This window comes from Xiphias gladius, chromosome 24 (assembly GCF_016859285.1).
Source record: "Xiphias gladius isolate SHS-SW01 ecotype Sanya breed wild chromosome 24, ASM1685928v1, whole genome shotgun sequence".
In the NCBI taxonomy this organism is placed as follows: Eukaryota; Metazoa; Chordata; class Actinopteri; order Istiophoriformes; family Xiphiidae; genus Xiphias; species Xiphias gladius.
In genome coordinates, this window is record NC_053423.1 from 15,536,814 (window position 1) to 15,562,944 (window position 26,131).

A 26,131-nucleotide genomic window follows, 5' to 3' on the forward strand; every position below is an offset into this window, starting at 1 on the left:
CTGAGAGCGGATGGTTATGAGTCTTTGGCCTGCCCAGAGGGACTACAGAGGTAGATAACTAGCTCTAAGAGAATTACTACAAAATCCCATTCTGCACTAAAACAATCAAGAACCTTTTCAACAAGACAGGCTGAACAATAATCATTTTGCCCGAGATGAAAATTAGCTAGAAACCTTACAACAATAACAAAATAGGAACTATTTTACAATAGTGACAATTATGGCTAAAACAATAATCCCAGCAATGGAATGATAATCATGCATTAGAGAACACCAAAAGGCAGATACTGAGGAGCTTTCCTGCAAATCACTGTGTATCCATTTTATAGCTTTTGGGCTATAAAGGCAATACCTGAAGCTTCAACTCTGAATTTCTACGAGTTATAAAAGACACAGAGTGGGGTTGAATTGTCAGACAAAGTCTGAAGGCACCTAAAATTCTTTATTAAGTGTCAAGCTTTTGTTTTACCTTCAGGCTATCATTCTTTCTACAAGAGCAGGTGTCACATTTTTCACAAGGTGAATACCTCAGGAAACTCAAAGGAATATCATCTTCTATTCCTCTTAGAAGCGATAAAAGTTCCTTTCCTAATTAAAGCTGCTACTTTTTCGCCCAGCCGTACAGTGATGGAGAGGGTTTGCCTGAAAAAAAAAAAAATGCCCATGGGTTTTTTGTGAGCTCACATCCATCTTTCCTGCATTACAGCCACACATTGCTTTTCCCACTCGGTTTAATCTCCACCTTCCTCATATACACACACTCAGGCTAACACATATAGACAGTGAGCTTTCCTGTGCCAGGGGAAGTTGCAGGTCGTTGCGACATCAGTCTGAGATAAAGCTCCTTAACACACTCACACAACACATATTATGTATTCATTTGAAGACTTTTTTTTTTAATGTTCATCATTATAGGGTTTTTAAGAATAAATTGAATTTTCCAAGCGTATACAGAAGCTGCAAACAGAAACACGCATATATAGGAGAGTTCAATAGAAATAATCAAGTGTTCTTATTTCACCCCAAAAGTCACTCCTCTATGTTCAGATAACACTGACACAGTATTATACACCTAGTTTTATTTTATTTTAGAAGAGTTGTTACTCGCATATGGATCTGTATATGCATCCTGCTGTAGTAAGAATTCCACTTGCGTGTAAACAAAACGCAATGAAGCCAGACATCGCTACACATCACTACCAAGGCAAAGATCATCATCATTCTCTGCATTTTTAAGGTGAAAGGTCTGGACAAGAGATTTGAGTTCATGTTCAAAAAAATTCTATTTAAGAATAATGAAATAAGAATCTGGCCAGGATGGGACATAAATACTTGAATCTTCTTCTCACTTTAACCTTCCAGGCAGCTAGAGCAATGCTCTTTGGCTTTAAAGGGCAAATAATGTTCCCATTGTAGCCATTATTAGTGGGTGACTTCAGATCAAAGTATGTGAAAAACAGCTAATATGAGTTCTCAACAAATGAAATAGGCTTGTCTTATAAAGTATTGCCTCATCACTCGTGTAGCTGTACTGCGAAAAGAAAGTCTCTTCAGCACCACCAACACGTTCAGCTCATGAGATCTCGAAATTTATAGGTTATAGCTAAAAATCTTTCACTGATTTTCTCTTTCATTGCTGACTATGTTTTGTTTGTCTTCATTAAAAACTGTAGTATATAGTTGTGAACTGACAGAAAATGAGGGGACAGAGATGGCAGATGACACGAAACAAAGATCTCCAGACGTGAACCAAGGATGTTATGACAACACAATCGGCTTCTTAAATCCTTATGAAAAGCAATGCATCAAAATGAAACACAAAGCAGTAGCCTGACACATAAGATGAGCATTTACATAACTTTTGGTAGTTTACGAATGACCGTGGTTTCATGTGTGTGGATGTAGATGTTTTGTCTCATGCATTTTGAATTTCAACTGTTGGCATACACGCTGCAAATTAAAAGACGTTAAGCTAACCAAGTAGGTGACTATAATTTACATTGGCCTGGTTTTATCTAATTCTGCATTCTCAACATGATAAACTGAAATCAATCACTTGTTATCTGTCTCGGCATGCTCTGGATGATTTTATGGATTTGTAGGTGGGATGAAGGTGGTGATTATTCAGGGAGTGTTGCCTCGGCATGTGTCCTCTGACTGAAATATCGACAGAATGGTATCGACCATTAATCAAGTATTGTGCAGGAGCAGGCACCAGGATCTCCTCTGCCGAACGCTTTGTATAAAAACTGGAAAAAAAGAGCAAGCAGTGTCATATAAACAGAGCCCCCTTTAAACACCTGATTCGGAAATTCACTTTGACTTCAGTCAGGTTTTTACCACATTCTGACATGCAGGCAGACAGTATTACAAATGTAACCTGCACAGTTCAACATGTAGGATTACTGGCACTGCGTACAGATACAGATCTCTGACAACTCTATTGTGCTTTTCCTATATGAAAGGTCAAACGACATCTTTATGTGTATCTGTACGTTCTCTGTACGAAACCTTTATTCTGAGGGCGTGATATCTAGTATACATTAGCTATCAGCTCGCCAGGCCTCAAAATAATGACATGGTCACGTTTGAAAAACATGAAGCTTAACACACCCTATCTTGCCTGATCTGTCAGAACTTATCAGCCTCTTTTCAGTGCATGCCGAGGATAAGTCACGTGAGCTCCACTAGATCAGGACACCTTATGTAGGTCAAAGAGTTTCAGGTGTGGATCAGTAATAAGAACAAAGGTATGTAATTTTTAGTTCTCACACCCACATATATACACACAAATACAAGCATGGACGTGCACATAGAGTTCAGTGCTTAAACCTATCTAGCTTTTAATACAGTCTTAATCCTTTCATCTTTTATTTTATACCTAGCTCGTCCCTCTGTTTTCCCTTCTTTTCATCTGTTTTTATTCTTCTCTCTAATCTCTCTCTGATCTACGCCGCTGATGAATGACGTTTAAAAAAAAACAAAAACAGAATTCCCTCGGTGTGCTGGTAAGACACTCTTCGATTTTTGAATGTTCAATTTTTAGTACAAATGACAGCAGAAACTGTCTCCCTTTTGTTCAAAAATGTTCTGTAGCCCGGGGGCCAAACCACAGATAGCATACTGTAAAATGTCAAATATACATGGGCATCAATGGGTAAATTAGCCAGAGGTACAACTGACTATTCGCCTCAATCTGCCTTTTGGCTTTCCCCTTCGTCATCAATCACTACCTGCTGTCTGTATGTAATAATTGTGCTTGCACCATTGAACTTCAGTTATGCATAAATCAAATCTAACAAACCACAATTCTAGTACCAATTCAAAAACCTAAAGACATGCAAAACTAAAAACTTTGCAAAAGCTTGACAATTTAGACCCGGTTATCCTCTGGGACTGATTTTCAATGAAAAATATCAAGGCTATTTGGCAGCTGACATGAAGGTCTGACATCAGACATTCTCACCTCTAAATCTTTTGAGAGAGGTCCCCAAAATCTCACCCAGCTCTGTCCAAAAAACTGACAAACTGTATAATGCCAACACACAAAGAGACAGGAGAGAACACAAACCTCTCCACTCTTCACTGGCAAAGTTGTTATCTTTTGCCTTTCAACCTGTCAAACCTGAAACTCTACATGTTTCTGGACACCAATTTAAACCAGCCTAGACTCTACAAAGAATATATAACCTTGAGAGAGAAAGTAAATGGATAGCTAAATTGACAATTAGAGTTATAGAGAAACGTTGGTTAAGTAGGAGATAAAAAGATCCAGAGATACAAGATATTAAGTTAGGAGCATGATTTTTATTTGATTCTTTTTCATTCTATGTAAGGAAACTGAACATCTTTTACTCACATGTTGTAGTTGCAGCTGCTTTCTTTTTGGCAGTGAAAACTGACAATAAATGTTCTTTGACTTTAGAGAAAGACAAGGAGACAGACAAAGAGAAAGACAGGTAGAGGGAGAGAGAGATAAACACACAAGAGGAGAGTGGGAGAGATTTAGAAAGACAGACCGAAAGGGAAGAGATGGGGAGACGGAAAGAGGACGGGATGTGAATTCATTGCCTTAAAAGCAGCTCTGAGTCAAACGGTGTGATAAGAATCAGACGGCAGATGCACATGTGTACACACACGCACAATCCGTGACGTTACTTTGAACCACTTTGGACAGATAAGCAGATAAGAACTGTTCAATTACTGTTCAATTATGGTGTGTGTGTGCGTGTGTGTTAAAGTGTGCACGTGTGTCACAGACAGAGACAGAGAGAGAGAGAGAAAGCCAGTGTGAGACAGGAGCAGGGATGAGATTCTTTCCACCTATGTGTCATTTCCTCCCTCTCTCGACTCTCTCAATGCATTACCCCTTTCTACTCTCTCACCATAATTTCACTGTAACAAGGCTTTCTATCACTCTCTCTCCTTCTCCATAAGCCTACCTTGCTCTATCATCCTGCCATTCGTGGCACATCTCCCTGAAGCAATAAATTCAACTATCCTTAGTAAAAAGAAAAACAGATTAAAGCTGTCAAACGGAGTTAGCAACAAGCACACTGTTGATTTCTAGCCATCTGACAAAGTGTCACTAGCTGATCACATGAAAAGGAGTCCTGTCAGATGTGATACTCCACTGAGCCCTGTAGTAGAATTGTCTCATATCTTGCTGGTCTAAAAGGAAGATCAAACATCAGGGTCAGCTCCGAGCAGCACTTCAGGAGCCAGTGGGGACTCACTGACAAACTCCAAGCCATGTTAGCAGCTGACACTTAACATGGTGCAGTCCTGGTCCTTTAGAATGATAGTTTGAAATATTATAAAATATCGGAAAAATAACTGGGGGAAAAAAATCCCAAGGTTATGTATTTCGATGTCTTCTTTTGTCTGAATTACACTCAAAAACCCAAATGTATAAGTTTTTAAGAAGAAAATGCCCACAAATGAGAAGCTGGTACCCTTTCTGTCCTGCCCTACAGAGTAAAGAAGAGGGTGGAGCCACTGGTCCCAGAGGTGTTTTTTTCACACTGGAAATATGTCACTAGTTTATCAATATTGGGCAGTGTTCAAGAACACAAGCCAAAGGCAGCAGGCAGGGTGGCAGAATGAATAAATACCAAAGCATCCCTCAGCAAGAAGGCCAAGTTATCTCCCCTGTGACTATAAGAATCCACCCTGCTAAAGTGTCCTTAAGCAAGACACCGAATCCCTACCAGTCCCAGGGGTGCTGTTCTGTAGCGGAGACTGTAATCTAACGGGGGGGAGATGAAAAGAGACATTTCTCTACAGGGGATCAGTGGAGTATCACAAAAAAGCCTGTGAGCTAAAGTCACCAAAGTTCCACGCCTCACCTCACCACAAAACACTCTGGTGGCAAATTATCTGCCTCCCCCTCCTTCTGTCTATGTGGCACTCTTTTCTCTTACTGCCTTCCTCTTTCTCTCTCCTCCTGTCCTATTATGGACATAGCAACAGTGTTACTGTTGGGACGACTAAAGGTTTGATTCACCGTCTGTCCCTGTCTGAATGTGCGCTCATGTGTGTGTGTGTTAGATAGCAGATAAGAGCCATATATAAACAGCACTTGAAAGCAGAAATGTAAATGTTTAGAAGTCCCTGCAGAACACAGACCATATCAAGATACCAGAGAGAGCAAGCGAGAGAGAGAAAGAGAGATTAAAGCTGAGTTCACACCAGGAGAACTAGCAGGGGACTGCAGTCAAGACTCAAGTCAGACTCCAGTCATCAATAAGGCTTAGCGGAATTTAGCATCTCAAAGCTATACATCCAAAATCCTTGATGTGCTGCTGAGTTTAAGGGAAGGCACCAAGTTTCGAGAAGACTGACCAGCTGGATGTATTGGACACCTGTGTAGCTCAGTGACTCCGGGGCTTCATGCTAACAGGCATTAGCACTTTTTAGTGACAACTCGATACTCACAGATGCTGACATGCTCAGTTTTGAAAGTATTTCGAGGGACAAACAAGGTATTCAAGCACTGTTGATGTTCTCTGGTCATACACCTGTACCATCACATTATTATTATTATTGTTATTATTGCATCATACACATAAAAAAACTGTCCGACTTTACAATATACCATCCAAGAGAACTCTTTATTTATTTTTGAGAGAATATACTAAAATGACACGATAGTTGATGATACTGGTTGCAGCAATTAACTCATTTGTAAAGTGGGACAGGCTGCTCGTTCGGTATGTACTGTCCCCTATCTTAATTCCCATGTTAAATTTTTCTTTGATATCTTCAATGTCCCTCAACACAGAAACAAAGAAGTCTCCTAGATAATTTGAAAGTCCTATAGGTTTAATTATTTCAGCTTTGGAGAAGAAGCTAGTCAGAGGCCTGAATCAGAGCAGTGGCGAATTCAAAACCCCAGTGTCTTTGCAGTTGTGAAAACTTTTCATCACTTGTGGATTGTAAAATCAGTTTTCTCAACAGTGTAATATTAAGCTTCCGCCCGCCATACGCAGCGCACATAACATCATTTTAAGCTGTTGATTGGATGTTAGTGACTGGGTTTGCTGGTAAAAGTGAACAAGAACTCATTCTGCCTTAAAACTGTGTTGTTGATCTTTTTGAACTTGATTTGGTTGTTGAGTTATTTCAGAATCAAGGTTGTGTGTTTATTTCTCCACATGCTTGAGAAAAAGCCATTAGACATTATTGTGTGCTGGCATTTCTCGTTATTGAGACATGACACCTTAGGCTAATGGAACACTCAACACTCTAACACTCAAACTGAAGCTGTAAGCATGCATCATGAATCAAATGTGACAGGTTTCTTGTGATAACGTCAGTGCTTGCAGATTTTGTAATGTAGCCTCAAAACTTTGTGTAAAAGGTGTGTGTGCATGCCTTTGAGTGTGTGTATGTTTGTGTACATCCTTGCTTGAATGTGTTTGTAAGTATATGCTTACATCTCTATGTACTGTATATACATGCTTACTTGAGAGGGCACGTGAGCGTGTGTCTTCTTGTCCGTGTGTGTATGTGGAAGTGAGTGAGTGATTGTTAGCAGAAGCTCGTTAACCTCAGAAGTCATTACCGCAGCCCTGAGGTTTACACCAATTAGACAAAATAAACGGCAAGCGAAAAAACAAAACAGACAAATGAATAACAAGAAGAGAAAAGAAAGTGATTACTGACAGAGAAAAATAAAGAGAATATTTTCACCAATTTGAGAACAATACAAAAAAAACAGATTTAAATGATACTAGAGTGTCAAAAAACAAGTGCTGAAAAGAAAGTTATCAATGTGTCACTGAAGCACTGAAGTGAAGAGGGAAAGTGATCATTGGAGGAAAACACTGCATTAGACTTGACAATTAAAATACAACTACAGACAGAAGAAAATTTTTTAAAAAGGACAAAAGAGGGAAGAGAAAAAGGAAAATTACACTATTATCAAAACCAGAGGAGAGAAACAAAATAATAGGAGATCAAATAAGTTCAAATCAATGAATAGTAGAACAGTGGCCGTGCACATCTGTGTGTGTGTGTGTGTGTGTGTGTGTGTGTGTGTGTGTGTCAGTGAGAGAGAATGGGGTAGTATTTGACATCATTGCTAGTATGTAGTCATTTTTTTTCTCCTTTTCAAGAAGTTTTTGTTTTTACAGCTTCAATCTGGGCAGACCAGAACACTATATGCACATTCATACACAAATACACATAGCCCCCCGCCTCTCTTACACACACACACACACACACACACACACACACACACACACACACACACACACACGCTCTTGCGCGCGCACACACACACACACATACACACACACATAAAAACACACATATATACCCATACACACAGACCCCTAAAGAGGCCTTTTTTCCACATTGGGCCATATGGTGCAGACAGGCGCACGGAAACAATTCTCTAAAAACAACACACACACTCTGCACTTAGAAACCTGCCACAAAGCAAGTGCGCGCACGCACACACACACACACACACACACACACACACACACACACACACACACACACACACACACACACACACACACACACACTTAAATCTGCTGAATGAATTGCTGCCTTGTTCAGTAGTGCACTAATGGCAAAGAACCTGCCATGAAGATTACCACACATACATACACACACGTTGAAACACACACGCGCAAAGGCTCAGCATTAAGCATTCTAGGGCACTTATCCATTAGAGAGGTTAGTTATTTTCCCCAGGCTAAAAGTAGGTATTCAACTTAATATTCCAACAGAGGCGGCTGTAAATTTACTCTGTTAAGCAGCTGGGGCAGATGTCTGCGAAAAGCTGGAGCTCTTCAGGACCACAGAATCCAGCTTGCCCAGTCATACTCATTAATTTAATTTTTCACTTTTTTGGCATCAGACAACAGTGCTATCAAAAGTTATATGCCATGTCTATCAACACTTGACTGCTGTGCTCACAATGCTGTAAACTGTCAATGTGAAATATACGTGCCATGTCACGTTATTTCTAACTACTCAAACAACTTTCAGTAGGAAAATATATCTTTGCTGAGGGATCTGCAGTGATTGGCTAATAGTATGACAAAGATAAAAGGGAATATTCATAGATTCATAGGTATAGATCAGCACCCTGCAAGGCAGCATGGACTGAAAAAGAAAACATCATGACAGATGGGGATTTTGCGAGTATGCTTTGATTAGTCTTATCTTAAACATACTTAAAGATTTGAAACAAGCACTTATACAATAAGAAATAACCCAACAGCGAAGTTTAGAGTCAAAATTCACAACATGACAACTTAAGCAGCAGCAGCTCTGAAGAAGAACCACATGCCAAACCTAAGCAGATCTTAGCTAAACAAAGCACAGACACCTCCTTATTAAGTCTGTGTTGAGATCATCATAACATTAATCTGATGGTAATACATTCTGTCTTGTATCTCTCTCCCTGTCTCTTACTCTCAGGTCAATTCAGTGCTGTCTTTCTTAGCATCTCTATCACTAAATTACACTGCCAATGCTTTGGATATAATTAACAGTAACAGTGTCTTTTTAAAACAATGTTGCTCATCCATTCTTTCAGTCACAGCTTTATTTTTTCTGACAGTAGTTAAATCCATTTTTCTGCCAATATCTCAATGTCCCTTATCCTCATATAGTCGAAAACACAGCAGGTCATCCAATCCTCTTAATATGGAACATGCAACAACATGGAACATGTTCCGTTGCCGACAAATGGCCCTGAAAGGATTCAGGAGTCAAATTCAACAGTGTTTGTTAGTGTAGTAAAATGTATCTGAGGGACTAAAATCAGCTGGAGACAAAAATGTCCAACTTTTCCAGTTCGACTTACTTAGCACCGATCCATTAAGGCCAAATAAGTGATTTCTGTAAGACATGATGCAGAGAAAGAGCAACAAGTCATCTCACTGAGAGGAAAGCTTCTTTTGATACGAATAGGGAAGAAACTACATATAATATACTGTTTAAAGTATATTATACTAGATAAGTGTCTTTCCTGTATATACAATTTTGCATCCCAAAATAGTAAAGTAAAAATTATCTTAATTTTTCAGTCACTCTATTCATCTATTCATTATTTACTAACTGATGTACTATTAGATGTACCACCAGATAATACCATTTGCTGCTATTGCAAGTAATGGGATCTCCAGTAGTTTAGTGGCATTGCAATGTGAAATGGAGTTGTGACAGAGAATTAAATATACAGAAAAATCTTATATCGTACACACTAGAAAACACCTTCATAAATCCATGCACAAAAGATGCCCATGCAAATGCATGTACACTGAATGTTGACTGGGCAGACACTTCCTTTGAAGTCAAACAGGTAAAACCACTTGTTAAAGTAAATTTTGCTCCTCAAAGCTTATAGAAATCTAATTTTATAATTGTGTTTGAATTTGTGTAACCGTAAAGATGATGCCAAAAACGGGCAGTATAAATTAAATTTGGTTAATATTATCTGTAAAATTGCTTATTCTCATATTAGCATGGGAAAAATACAAGACAAACTATCTTTCACCTTTATTTCAACAAAACCTCACAATTTTTAGAACCCTGCTCTACCTCCAAGTGCTGAAATCATTCCTATGTATTGCAAAGAAACAACCAACATTGGCAATAATGACATCAACAAAAGATGTATTGCTGAACATATGTGAACACAGCATATGTTTACAGAAATACTCAGTCAACATCTCTCTTGTTCCTATTGCCAGTGTTTTTTTCCTTCCTTTTCATCTCCGATGACAATTTTGTGCCTGCATTGTTCCACACACCAGCCCTCCCCTTTTCACTGGCATTGTCAACATAGCCAAACAAACACAGCAGTCTACTGTGAAAACCCAACACAGCATGGTGACTGAGGCGGTTGCGTTTGGCTTTGGTGGGCACCTGGACCTGAAAAAACTACCAGTTGGAACTATCTGTCAGCCCCAAGCTACTCTGTTTTTATTGTCCTGGCGAGTTGTTCTGCTGCTGCCAAGCACCATGGCTGCTTTAGCTTTTTGAGCTGGATGCTACCTGCAGCACCACTGCTAGCCACTAGCCTGTCAGCTCCCAGCAGCTCTGTCTTTATCATCTCGAGTCGCGATGCAGCTGCTGCCGACCTGGCAGCAGCACTATCAGCAGCAGCCTGAGCCTTTTCCTTTCTTTGCTGCATTTCTGACAATCCATCTGAGAACATGTTATAAAATGTGAGGTAGCCCATAAAATCCATTGTTTATGTCTACATGTAACTTGGCTGGTCACAGCCAAACTCTTCCTATGATGTCAGGATATAAGTGGAGGGTGAAAGTTACAAGAGTTGGCTACAGTGATACAGATGGCATCCACAAGGACTGCCGGTAAATGCATGTCACACCTATGACTAATACATGATAAAAAATGTTGAATATCAGCAAAGCACTCCTTTAAGGGGAAAAAAAAGAAAGAAAGAAAATCATTGTACAACTTTTTGCCGATATAATCAGCCACATTCAAGCTGACTTAGCAATAATTTCTGTACCTCAGACATGGCTGCAACTGCAGAGTGATTTTTCCTTCCAGACATACCAGGAGCAGCACACAGCTGTATAGTTCACCAGCATATGGATTAAATAAATACAGTCTGCACAGAGCTTGTTAACACTTGTTCACTTGGCTACAATGCAGTTGAACAAAAAACACACACCCACATCTGCACACACCCAGACATAGCACAAACAGGCTGCATACACACAAACACAAACAGGTAGCCTAACACACAACCAAACATCCTACAAATCCTGCACTGAATGGGTGCAGTACAGGTTATTGTAGGAGCAAGTAGTGACACATACGCAGGTCTAATGGCTCAGAAGCACACACAAACGTTCACACATAAAAATATAGACAGAATGTGGAGGAAAGCTTGCCTGACTATGTTTGTGTGTTTGAATGCTAATGTTGTATTACATCTAACCAGTTTGTCTACCAATTGACCAATTGTGTTTGAGTCTCATATGTACATAGAGACAGACACCGCCTCTTCCTCAGCCAGACACACACACACACACACACACACACACACACACACACACACACACACACACACACACAGGCTTGGAGTATAATTCTGTGGTATAATAACACTGAAATACTGTACCACTAGTTGGGGTCTGGTCTCCCTTTAGCTATGTGGTCAGTTGCTAACCTAATCTGATTAATGGATTTCAACCCCAATTCTGCTACAAAAACACTGAAACAGACAGAGAGGAAGATAAATTGGTAGAAGCTTTGAAAACTAGGTTGGGCCCATTGCCCCTGCTTTGCCTAGTTACCACTCTTAATCTGATTAATGGATTTTCTCCCTAGAACGGCTGGACAAAAAAAGCACTCTTGAGAGCAGCAGTGGACAATTAACATACCAAGTGGCCAACAAATGCCAGTCAGTTTTGGCTGTGTAAAGGTGTCCCTACGGACAAACTTCAGAGACAGGTGGATTGGAGGATATAATGAATTTCAGAGGTGTTTAAGTGAAAACTCCAAATAAAACCATTTTTTAAGTTCCTGCTGCCATGACTGCAGGGTCAAAGATACACAGTGTTCAGGCTTAATATCGGATTTAGTGTTTCCCACATTTTGTAAATATGTATATATATTTTAAATTATGTTTCTGGAATTTTGTGGTAAATTCGATTTTTGCCAGCGCTAGTATTGACATGTCATCTAGCCAGCAAAGTGCCTTAACTTAATCAGGCTATGCTTTAAGACATATAAGCCAGAAGCTAATATTGGCTAAGGAGCTACTGCAACATTTTACTAACTGATTATCAATCACAGAGCAAGTGAAAAACCAAGCTGGGTTAACTGCTCTGAGTGTCAGTGTACTCAGTTGTGTTCCATCCACAGACAGAATGAGCCATGTCTGGCCCATATATGGCTGCCAGAATTGACAAGGTATTGGGGCTGCAAACTTGGGGCAGAGATTGAGCTCCAGTTAGCAGCGCAGGGGGCAACTTGATGTCTGAGGCAGCAAATGGAATTAGCCCAAGATACAGATGCTTGGATCAAAATAATCAATCACTTGAATAGCCAGGCATCATGAATCTAGTATAAATTCAGCAAATAGATAAGCCAAAGCATGGTTGCTGTGTGGCCAGGTAAACTACCTGGGTAAACTCAAAACTGAGTGAAAAGTTGATCATCAGGCTTTGTTGCTTTTAGGGCTGCAACTAGTGATTATATTCAGCAGTGGATAATCTGCCAACTATTTTCTTGATTAATCACCTAACTGTTACGTGTATAAAATGTAAGAAAAAAATGAAAAATACCCATCACAGTTTTTCCAGAGTCTAAAGTGACTTCTTAAAATTGCTTCTGTTGGTTCTGTCAGACCAACACTCCAAAATCCAAATATAGTCAGTTTATTTTCATAGAAAGCTGAAAAAAAAAAAAAAGTCTGAAACAGTGATTTTTGCTCATATTTTTTTCCCCATATTTTACACAATCTGTAAAGGCTGTAGCCTACTACTTTAGCTTGGTAAAACTCAGCGGTAAATACAAATGGAAATGGTCCGTCCACTCACTCACCTATAATAATAGCTGGTTTTCAATCCAAGTGAAACTCATTAAATTACACACCTGAAAAAAGAGAAACTTAAAACAGCAAGATAAAAGTAATGCAACGTTCAGTAGAAGCATAGTGTTAAAAAGATTAAAAGCTGAAAAGATCACTGGAGAGAACGAACAAAACGCTAAGAGTCCTTAATAGAGATCAATTAAAAAACAAAATAACCAATAAAAATATAGCAGATTTCGGGTAAACACCCAGAGAACCCAAATCCTGCAAGGCTGAACAGTGGGTCTGGGTGGACCACACTGGCGGCATGGCCTAGAGCTTTGACTGTTTCATTGTGACATCATAAAGTTACGAAAGTCCAGACGGCTTTTTTACTGGGACAGTTTCTGAAAAACAGGCTGTGATTTATAAATCGTAAAAGAAAAATCTCACTCTCTACAATATGGGACCTTTAAAAAAAAACCGACTTAAACAATGTGTTTTTAAAATATTTGGTGATTAACTTTCTGTCAATTGATTAATCAATTAATCAACTGACTGCTTTAGCTACCATGTGCAGACATAAATGTGTCCCACACTACAGATTGATAAAAATGCACTGCATTATGGTTACTGTAGTTCAATAACTCCTCTGACTCCTCAAACCATTATGACTTTTTGTTGTAAACCAAATGCCAGGTTTGGAAGCTTGTCGCTATTATACCTCAGTTACCAACAGTGCAATCAACAGCAAAACAGATTCTATGTCCTTTAAATAAGTCGAACATTAACAAATTAAATCATTAATTATCATGACAGCTGGTGACACCTCTTTTGTTCATATTTATCTGCATAATTGATAAGCCTTAATTGGAATTAATTAGAATTCATTGCTGTTTGCGATTTGGGGGACAAAGAGAAATACCTGCTGTGTGCGTGCGTAGGAGGGTTAGAGGTTTAATGCCCTCTGTACAGAATGATGAATGGATATTTGCTGCTGTCCCATGCACACCGAAACACTGACACAAAAACCTGCGTGTGTGTGTTTGTCTGAATGTGAGACTTAATAGTGGTCCATCCTGTTGTAAAGTTATGGGAAGATGAGATCATCTCACACACAATGAACTACCAGCTGACCCATTTTGTAAAAATAGGTCAACAGGTAGCTTACATATGTACGTTCACACATTTTCTACTGAAAAGGGTTCTACTGTGACATTTGGTGTTAATGTGTGTGGGCAAAAGCCACAAAGAGAGGCATGACAAAGGGAATAAAGAGATCTACTGACACACATGGGGAAGAAACACATGGGGATTCACTGCCTTGGGGAGCAAAACTTATTTGTAGGCCACTACATCACAGGCATGTTTTGGTAATGTGTATGTTTGTGTATGTAAGTGTGTTTGTGTGCAGCATGAGTGCCAAACTTGCTTGTGGGACTGAATGAATTGTCTCTACTCAAAATTCCTCAGTTTTCTGACAGTGATCCGACTTGTACTAGCACATCAGAAACTACGTAATACCCTCACACACACACACACACACACACACACACACACACACACACACACACACACACACACACACACACACACACACACACACACACTTGCATGCAAACATGCACGGGTGAAGACACAGCTGGACACACAAGCATACAGACAAGCACAGACCACAGCTAAAAGCATCAAGCAGCTCAAAGCAATCTGCCCTGCTGAATAACATCACCGAGCAAGGCCACCAGACCACATAATGAAAAACATACACAAATACACACACATACAGACACGAACTCCCATACGTGTATGCCAAAACCGGTGTGCAAAAGGCCTCATACATATGTATCATTGCCACATGCTAAAGCTTGCACTAATCATTTATCTATTCAAACACACTAGGATAACATACATCCTTAAAAACACACCAAAACTCAGTTTAAACGCAGAAATAAAGAGAGTTTCATAGAAACACAAACTGATACCATGGAGTGATCACACACACGTGACCATGAGCACACACAGACAAACTGAGTCAATGAACATCCTTGCATTTGCCCTTGAAGTGTCAGTTCACCAAATTACACACAAAAACAAAAATATTTATCCCACTTTGTCCTATTGGTGTTTGGCCTTACAGAGAATTTAAGTTTTACTGTAGAAGATTTGGGGAAATTATCCACCTTCAGTAGTATATCCTTCCAGAAACAATGTCCCGATTGCTAAGAAAATTCAGAAACCTCACTGTGGACAGTTTTCAACCCCCCCCCCCCTTTTGAAACTTCGGTAAAGACAGTTCACAGTGAACTGTTGAGACAGCAAGAAAAAAAACAAGTGTGTGTGTGTGTGAGTGAGTGAGAGAGAGAGAGAAAGAGATCGAGAGAGAAAGAGAGAGAAAGAGAGAGAGAGAGAGAGAAACAGAGAAAGGAAACAGACAGAGTGCTTAAGCATGTGTGGTGACACAGGTGTAGGAGGATAATACAGCAGTTGTTCGTGTGTGTGTGTGTGTGTGTGTGTGCGCTCAGTTGGTACAACTGATGACTGGGGAAAAATGGAAGCAGGCCTAAACAAACTCTGATATTTCAACCTGTCTGTGTAAGTGTGTGTGTACCTTAAACGCACAGTTTTACAATAATCCTGATCCAGCAAAATACAGTGTGGTTCAAGCGCATCACACTACACTTCACTATATTAACACACACAACTACTTACTTTAGTAAAATGCACTCATTCTCTGTCCCTTACACATACAAAAACATACACAAATACAGAATAAAGGATTTTTCTTGTACAGTACAAACTCCACACACATACTCTTGCTTACTTTACACATACACACATAAACACAAGCGGTTGGACACAAAGTATTTAAACAAAAACAATATAATATTCACATCACTACAATTATAAACTACCCCACACCACAAACCACTGCAGCTTTGTTTGAACACTCACATAATAACCTCAACTGTATGGATTGCATTTCCTGTAGTAAAATAACCTGCATATGTGTGGGCTCGTTCTTGAATGTGCTAAATAATGCAGCAACAGAAAAAGTAACCTGTTCAATTCAAACACTTAGACATCCTAAAAGAAATTGATCCTGTGTTCATATCTAAACAGGCACAAAAATGTCCAGTCATACATAATCATCCTGTAATTATAAGCTCACTATTGCCAGTCTATGTAGCAGGTTGGCTTCTGCAATGCCTTTTAGATACTTCTACTCCACTGGTACTTATCAACATCACTACCACTGCAGTGGTGGGGTTAAAATTTTAGTAGTGTATTTACAGTGTTTGAAAGGCAAAATCAAAACACTCATGTCAGAAAGGCTCAGTTAACGAGACACGACTGGTAATAATTACTTACATATTTTGCTCTAAGCGCATATAATCTTACCCAGCCGATTAAACAACTGACCAAGTTGCTCCCACTAAACTTTACTGTGTGTAAGGAACTAATGAGCTCTGCTAATGAGGATTACTGAACCGGAGTGCAACAAAGTAGGCATGATGGAGGAGTAGGTAATGTTTTGCAAAGACTCAGTCGCTCCATAATGTCACACAATGTACACACAAGGCATTCTTCAGCAGCCTCATAAGTAAAGCGGCTATGGGTAGCATTTTATGGCAACACACAGTCACTTCCTCCAACATTGATGACTAAGAGCAGTTTTTCATAATACTTCTCAGAATAGTGTTGCTCTGCATAAACGCCATTTCATCAGCAGTCATTTAGCCTCAGTAAACTACCTCCTGTACCCATTCTGGCTAAAGGCAATACCACTAATCTACCAGGTCCCATAAACTGCTCGAGCTTTAAGAGGCAAGGATGCCGATCAAAACCTTTTTCTTTCATCTACAGAAATTATGCATGTAGTTTATGTTTATTTGTTTTTTAGGTTTAAACAAAATCATGACTCACTGAGCTAAACAACACGTACTCACGCACACCCACACAAAAATGTGCACACGTGTGTATTCCCTCACACGTGTGTATTTCGTCAGATTCTCCCATAATGAACAAAGGAGTTTGCAATGTAGCCTAAAAAGTATATAATGTATTTTTAATCTAAATAAATATGAGCAACAGTCAAAAGTTAAAGCTGCCTCTACAGAAGGAATATAGATGTTATATTCTCTAACAGCAAGAACTAAACAAACTATGATAAACAGGGATTGATCATGAACAACAATGACTCACGATTTTACCTTAGACTGATCAAATGATAAGAATAAAATAAAATAACCACCTCATAATGTACATTAATGATCAATGATCGAGTATTTAAAAAATACATTATAAGGGCTATGATCCCACCTCTAATTACTAAATGTTTCTTAAGCATGAAAAGATGTAATTTAACTACATATGAAAATTAATACTTTATTTTGTACTTAAAGCATAGCAAAGGTATTAAAAGGCTTTAAGTTATTTTTGTCAAGTTAATTCTTATATAATCCTAGTAATGGAAAAAATCAGGATATTAAAGTTATTAATATTCATTGATTGAGGGGTTAATGAAAACAAAAATGATGGATGTATTAAAACATATATATGTCCTACCTCTGCTGATCATCAGGTTATAAAAACATCATGGCTGACTCCTGGCCTTGGCATCGGTTCTGTTTAAGCGGCTCAATTCGACCCCACGCCGCAACGGTCCTTCCAGCAGCGCAGTTCGGCTACTGGCCCTCTGTACTCCACACTTGGATGGGAAGCAGAAACCAGGTGCCAGGTCCAAAACTACTATCCCTCCATTTCTTTATTAGGGTCCACGTAACTCCACGCTCAACTTTTCAGCTTCTTTGACTTTTGTTTAAGAAGGTCTTAAAACTCCTCGTAGCATCAGCTACCTTTGGTCCAGGGCTGTTGCTCTTCTTATGCTTAACAGCTGGGCAATACAGTTTTGAGTTTGATCAAGTGTGTTGTAGATCCTTGTAAGACGTATCGTGCAGGCTGCCCTTCTTCCTGTCCTGTCTTTTTTATTTTTTCAGTTCTGGTTGAGGCTCTCAGTTACGGCTGTCAGAGTCCACCATTACCTTAACAACCTGGAAAATGACAGAAACAAAAATAACGTTAGAAACCAGCACATTCTGCAACATTTACTGGAACCTGTTTGGCTTCAGAAATTTTGTCCATATTTAACGTTTACAGGAAACAATTTTATCCAGACTTTAGACGTCCAAATTGAATGGCAGATCAAAGGTGCACATAAGAAAAGAAATAAGAAAAAAAACTTTGTGCCCTGAGACCTCAGCCAGTCAAAACCTCTAATCGTACCAATTTTGTTTTATCACCAGATTTGACAGCTGACAACGCCTTCCATCCTTCCACATCTGAAGATTGTTTTAAGGCCCCGGGATAAAGTCAAGCCACAGATAATGTATTGTATAACATTAAGAAATGGTCAAAGGAAAATGATCAAATGATGCATTAGTGCATCAGCAATTTATTTCTTTCAGATTTTCCACTAAAATCTGCAATTAAGAATAGTGAAAGGAATGTGTTTGAAAACTGTGTCCCATCTACCTTTTTAAAAACCAATTAGGGAGGAAGGCCAGGCTCAAGGGAGCACAATTAGAAGCAAACACTTCTTTACAACAAGCCTGTGTATGTGTGTGGAAGTGAGAGGGCATTATAGAAGCTGGCGCAGTCTAATTACAGACATCTAAAGGCAAACATATGGGTGATGTACACAGTCAGCTAAAAATACTTTGAATAAAGTATTCACTATGGTTTGCTGCCAGTACACTGGTGACAAAAAAGCCACTAATAATACCATGAGGAATTAATTCAAATTAGCAAACCATTACAGCCTGTGGAGGAAATCAGTAGTACCAGCATTAAAGCTCGCTCTCTCTCTCTCTCTCTCTCACTTTCTACAATTATCATTCGCCCTATTTCAATATTGATCACCATTAATACCATTTCCAGGTATTAATAAAATAAATGATTGCATATCCAATTTCCAGTGGCTGCAGCGGTTGACAATTATATTGTCTTTATTTGGTAATTCTAGTGTTAAATGTCAGGCTCTCCAGTTCTCAGTTCCCCTTTTGTTGCCCCAACCACAAAAATCACTCCACCCTCTCTGTCTGTACCACTCCTCTCTCTCTCTCTCTCTCTGTGCCACCCCTTCGTATTCTTTCCATCCATCTTGCCTCTCTCTCCCTCTTACCGCAAATCTAAATCTGAGTCTGTATTTATACAAAGCCAGTTTCCTTGGGTCAGTTTGACTGGTGTGTTTGTGCGTGTAGGTGTGTGTGCGTGTGCGTGTGTGTGTATCAGTGGTGGATAAGAGACAAATCCTAAGTCTTCACACATACACAAATCTGAGCAGAGTCTAGATTTGGATCTTGTTTCTTGGTTGCTTATAAAACCACTGTTTCATCTTCTTTGATAAAACAAAGATGATAGGCTGAGGCTGTGCATTTTAACCCATCTTTCTTTGGACATAACAGAGCTACCAATTTTCTATTTTCACAACGAGTTTCACAACTGCCCTTTAAATGTATGTAAAAAAGCAAAGCAGCAAAAGAGCTTAAATGGATGTATAGGAAGGGCTTTCATATCCCAGGATACCTGTTCAGTTTTTTACCTGGTCCAGTGTGGTCCCAACCACATCCTCATGCAGTTCTAACTTTGTTTGGATTATAGACAGAAAATTAACACACCAGCCATTTGAGAACTTGAGTGCGTCATTATCTGAAAAGGGATATCTGCTGTTTGAAAAGGGGAAAAAAAAAAAAAAAGTGCTGGCATGAGGAGTAAAGCACATTATGAGTCATTACTGAAGTCATTTTAAAACCCTCCCACCTTAAACAGTAATGTTTTTGAGGATATAAACATGTTTTTGAAAAAGTGGTTGATGAGTTTCAGGTAGACATTTGGGATGAAACTGTCACATATCCCCAGGTGACAACCGTATACTTCCTTGAAGTAATATTAAAGTGTCCTTAATGAGAACATCTGATGTTTGACTAATTTAAATAAACACAGATTTTAAATGATCCCAAGCTGAAAACACTATGACATACACATACATACAAACACAAAGATCACAGTTGTTATTTTTGCAAAATCCTAACTGTGAAATTTCACTGAACCCACACACACACACACACACACACACACACACACACACACACACACACACACGCGCTTCCGGTTACTAAATGATTGACCACATAACAGCATTAGCTATTAGAGCTGGAAAAGAAGGAAGAATGTTCTCTTAGAAAATGAAAGAAAGAAAAAGAAAAACTGGAGGGCCAGTTACTTAGTAGTAGAATTCACAACAAGAAAAAAGGGAGAGAAAAAAAGTTTCTTTTTTCTTTTTTTTTTTTTTATAAAGAGTGAGTGTGACTCTAAATATTTTCCCTGTGGAACTCTGACTCAGTCGAGCTGCTGCTTATTCATTTACTCAATCACTGTCTTTCCCTACCCCTACATTTTTCTTCTTGTCCTCCTCTTTATTCTTTATTTCTCTACCATGACTTCTCTGATTTTTTTAAATTTCCCACTCTCTTTTTCTCACTATTACAGTGCCCATTTCTACATCTCATGACCAGCAACTTCAAACTCTCCATCTTGCTTTCAATCCCTTTCTCCCCTCTATCTCTCCGTTTTTCCCATCCATCCATCACTGAGCTCTCTGTCATATTCATATGATTCTTCTGTCTGTTTTTCCAACTGTCACTGTGGCTGAGACAACCCCCCCAACTCTACCCACCACCACAGCCGCTGCCTCCTGCGCTCCGACCCCCCTCCACGAATGTGTGTGGTCCAGTCCGACTATAGACCGTTACATTGTCCCAGACAGGTTGGACTGCGCCACTAGCAGGCAGACGAGGGGGTTGGGGGAGGTGGGGATGAGGATGGGGAGCGGGGGTTCCTAGGGAATGTTTGTTTTTCTGTTTCCAATTTGGTCCAGACCGAGGAACTCCACACTCCGCTCTGTCTCAAACACACCATTCATGACGGCCTGACGTACATGATTACACACAAATGCCCACTCACTAACTCTCTCGCTCACACACACATGCACGCACGCACACACACGTATGCATGTACCCATACATATGCGGTTTCTTCGCCACCTAACCACACAGAAATACACACATACTATATACGCATGCTCACAACTGCACACACTCCACTTAAATTCATTCTCAATTATTTTTACCATGAAACACAAGTCCTTTAATTTATCTTTGTTCTCATCTTTTATTGTTTTCTGATTTGTTATTGCTAATGCTGTTTCAAATGACATGGTGGTCAAACTACTTATGCTCGTTTCTTCCTCGTCTTCCTCTGATTTTTCCCCTGTCCCCAGGAAAATGATTGTCTTTGAAAGGCCTTTTTGATGTGTCTCATTGCATTTTTAGACCATATGTAGACAGAGTTAAGCTCCATGTTCCACCAATTAGAGCACAGAGGGCACATTGTTTCATATTCAACCCAACTCAAATGTTCCATCTGAAATTGATTATTCTAGTCAGTTTTGTTGTTTGGATTTCAAATGCAAAACGCTGATATTCGTATGTACTAATTAAACTATCTTGTATCAATACAAACAAACAGACTGGCCAACAGACAGACATATAAGGGCTTCTGCTGATGCCTATTGGTTTGTTTTTAGTTGTCATGTAGACTTAGTTCCCGTTCCATCAATTACACATTGGACAGACAGGAAACCACACAGTTTTGTTTTTTTTATTCAAAAACTACATCTGAAAATTGTAGGATTTATCTGTTGTTTTGATTCTTTGTATTTTGAATTCGCAAAGCGTGATGTTCAAAAGCTCTAAGAAGTATTTAGGACAGACAGAGGATCAGATGACACAAGCAGACAGATTGGATTGGAAAGCAGATTTTTCCAACTGGTTTTTAACAGTTGGAAAAATTTTGGGTTAACTCTGACCAATCAAAAAAATATTTAAAATTTACCTATACAGTAAAACTCCATCTGTAAAAAAAATTATTTCACTAGCCTATCGCCTACTGTACTCATGCTTCAAATACATTAAGCAGCTAGGTTAATTAAAAATGAAAGTACATTTTCATATATATTTCATTTTGAAAAATGTCTTAATGTTTAATGGGTTGAATGCTAAATATATGACAACTAAATTGAAGTTACAGCACAACTATGTCTGTCCTGGAGAGACAGGCAGAAAAGCTAAAGGATGTCTTTTTTTTTCAGTTGTTGACTCATCACTACTGCAACATGGATTTAATATCAAAAGCTGAATAAGGGGCAAAAGAGCAGGCAAATACAACAGGATATACATCTGTTCCTTATTCCTCATTTAAACATACTATGAAATTACCAGAAGACTTTAAAATGTTCCAAAAATGCGCGTGAAACTGACGTTATGAGTTCAAAAAATGTTAAATATTACACTATTCTTTAATTGTCACCCCACCTTTATGAAAAGCCAAATCTGTTGTTATTATTATGTTGTCCTCCAGGCATGATACAGATGCCATGTCAAGTCAGGCAGTGACAACTCCTCAGTTAGAACATGTTTCTGTTAAATTTACTGAAGTAGTGAAAAAAAAGTAAGCAAAACTGTTTTCATCTCTTGGCTACAAAAAAAAACTAACTTGATAGCTCCCAGCGGAGGACATGTCAGAAAACAGACCCCACGATGAGCAGTTGAGGAGCAGCTGACACTAACTGCTGATGACTGTCTACGGTTACTTACAGAATTTTTCACTCCTTCCTAATGAATTCCTTTTGTCTGATGACTCTAACCTGACAGTTTAGAGACATCAATCAGTTTAGAGTCACAGTTGTTCGTCGGAGATGTAGTTGGCAACAATTTTTAAAATTAATCAATTGCTTTTACTTCATTTTCCAAGCAAAGACTCAGACAAAGTGCTAATTCCAGTTTCTACAATGAAGGATTTGCTACTTTACTTTGACTTCTTGGACAGGAAATGGAACGTTTTGGAATTTTTGATGCTTTTTCTGAAAAAAACAAGCAGTATGAAGACTTTAACTTGTAATCTAAAGTAAAATGGCATTTTTCAATAATTAACAGATTAATCAATAATGAAAACGATAATTAGATGCAGCTCCAAATTAAAGCTATTAGACATAAAAATTAACATATCTTGTACGTCTTTCCAATTAGTAACTACATTTGTAATTGTATCAGTTTCTATGTATTTTTTAATCAAACTAACATGGTCTACACAGATTGGGTTGGTGTCTTATTAAATTGCTCCGCCTCTAATATGTAGGCAGCTATTATCTGTGCATTTGAGGAGACAATAAACGACAGCTTTTAAAGCAGAAACTTCTTCATCAAGTTTTTCAGGAGACAAGAACACACTGTTATGACAAGACCTTGCCAGCAATTTAATTCTCTTGTGAACATCAGTCAGTAACCTTGATCAACCAGATCTTTCAGCTCTTGAGGTTTAAACTGAGGGAGTGGCCTGTCTATTCATTACTGTAAGTAACGCCTAGATCTTTCAAGTTTTGCGGTGACACAGATGCATGTGCAAGTTACTGACACACTGCCACTTCCCTATAAAATATATGTTCCCCTTTTAGTGCCTAAATAAACTATCGAAGGAATGATATCAGTCCACTTCTTCCACTTCGTCACTTGTAGTCACCTGTAGTCCTATCAAAAAACTTGCTGTAACAATTACTGTAATCTGTTCATAATCTGCACCTCTAAAATAGTGTTATTTTCCATAATATTCATTCAAATAAACTGCACAAGAATAGGCAATGGAACTTCGGGCGAAAAGTAGCCTCTACATCTCAGAAATTTCAGGAAACAAGATTTTTTTTTCATAACACAGAACCCAAATGATGATTGGTAATCTGCTGCTGTGTCTGACAGAAGAGACAAATTTACCAGCCAGTCAAGACAATATCCACATTAGCCTGTGGATGGTGTTAATGTCCCGCCTTGATGTACGATAGTAGCGGGAAAGCAGGAGCTGCATAAATCAACATGGGACTGTTGATTTTGACCTTGCACTCCACAGCTAAGACTCTCATACATCAAAAATAATGGAGAACAAACTCTGCCTCAGTGGTAGTTGTAGGCGTAATGGAAGGAACTAGTAGCTGCATAAATCAACATGTTGATTGTTGACTCTTGCCTAGCTGTCTTTTTCCCCTAAAATACAGAAAACAAACTATAGCTCTGCCAGAAACACACACACACACACACACACACACACACACACAAACACACAACATGCACATATCTCATCCGCCTGCCCAAGTCTGCAAGATGATTTTAAACACACACACATACATGCGCACACACACACGAACAGTATGCATGCACACACCCCTGTGTGTGTGTCTGTGTTTCATGGTTTGGTTTGTCTGGGTTAGCTCAAACATTACGTCAGTCAAAGACACACGCACATCCACAGAAAGAAACAGGCTGATACACTAGGCCATGCACACACTGCTACATACTCACAACTCAGCACAACTCTTTCTCATGTACACGACCGGTCAAAAGTTGTAGAACACCCCCATTTTCCCGTTTTTATTGAAATTTCAGCAGTTCAGGACCAGTGAATAACTTTAAATGGTACAAAGGTAAGCAGTAAACTGCCCGAGGTCAAATTAAAATTAAAAAAAACAAAAAAAACATGGAAATAAGTCCTTTTTCAGGGAATAAGAAAGTATTTAACTTTGTTTTTCTGCAGCAAAGGAAGGAAATGAAGCCTCAAAAGTTGATGCAAACAATTCTTACAGGTGCCCCAACTTTTGTTGATTACTTAGAAAACCCTCTGTCTGTACAAAGGCAGCGTTGGAACAAACTGTGTTACCACACCCTCTGATGCATCATTAGAACAATACTGAACTGCAGGAGGTTGTGCATTATATTGCTATCAGAATGGTGAGAAAAAGTCAAGTAACAAAGGAAGACAGACTGATTGGTCAGGGGTTCATCCTACAGCAAGCTAGTGACCCAAAACTTCAGAAAGAAAAGAATTAGACGGTGGCTTCAAATGATAGAAGACCAGCACAGTCTCCAGACTTAAACCCTATGGAGTTGGTCTGGGATGAACTGGACAGAAGGGGAAAGCAACGAAATCTACAAGTGCAACACATTTGTGGGAACCTCTGCTACAGTGATGGAAGGAACTTTCTGAATAAAATTTGATTTCCATTGTAGAAAGAACGTCACAAGTGTATTTGACTGTTGGATGAGTCAAAAATTTTGATCAAATTTAGTTCAATAAAAAGATTCCATGATTCCGTGTTTTTAAAATTTCCAATTGTTTATTTGTTCTTTGATTTAATTTCAGAAACACTGAGACATTGAATTATGTAAATTTAAATAACAGCTGGAAAAATTGAGGTGTTCTAAAACTTTTGACCACTAGTGTACATACACACATACACACACACACACACACACACACACACACACACACACACACACACACACACACACACACACACACACACACACTTACTTTCCACTCCTGGAGAATCGGACGTCTCCTGCAAGCGGCCGGCCCGACGGGAAAAATGTCTGGACAAACTTAAGACGCATGCACATACACGTACAGACACACAACGGAAAATTTTCAACCCACAATGTTGACTTTATATTCCTTTCCAGAGCCCTTCTATCAGCACGCTGGCCAAGTGAGGCAGTGTTTCCCTGTTTAACACTATCGGGAAGCAAGACTGGGAGGTTTTTCGTGGCCTCAGTGATGTCAATGCAGGGCTGGGATCCATCCAAAAACTGGACTTTAATCAAAATATCAAAGCCAAATACGATCATACTATCGCCATGAGTCACTCACACACATTTCTTTACTCCTGAATTTTCACAGCAATTAAATTACGCTTTAACATTTCTCAGTGTCCCAATCAAAGATATTTGATATGCCTAATAGCTATCGACTTTGATTTGATTCTTCCAAAAAGCTTGAAAATTGATCTTCTGACTGATGCCAAAGCGTCTCGCATTCCCCTATACTGTGACGAGGAAGGGTCTTTATGATGACTGCTGCAAAGAGAGAGAAACTCAACCGATGCCCTAGAGTTACATCAGTCCTTTCATAATCTTGGTTTATATTTCCGATTCCACAAACCGCATTTTAAAA

At 39.1% G+C, this 26,131-nt stretch overlaps 1 protein-coding gene across 6 annotated transcripts in view; it reads right to left on the reverse strand.

The window, feature by feature from the left end:
- Positions 1 to 26,131, reverse strand: part of trps1 (trichorhinophalangeal syndrome I) — a 122,304-nt gene that overhangs the window by 81,789 nt on the left and 14,384 nt on the right. For 5 of the 6 annotated variants that reach the window (XM_040122017.1, XM_040122016.1, XM_040122011.1 and 2 more), the window contains exon 2: positions 17,585 to 18,069. In XM_040122017.1, the coding sequence (XP_039977951.1) occupies positions 17,585 to 17,597 (13 nt within the window). In that variant the 5' untranslated portion in view covers positions 17,598 to 18,069. Of the gene's footprint in view, positions 1 to 3,859; positions 3,943 to 17,584; positions 18,070 to 26,131 lie in introns of those variants that run through there. The other variant, XM_040122015.1, reaches the window with a different exon arrangement.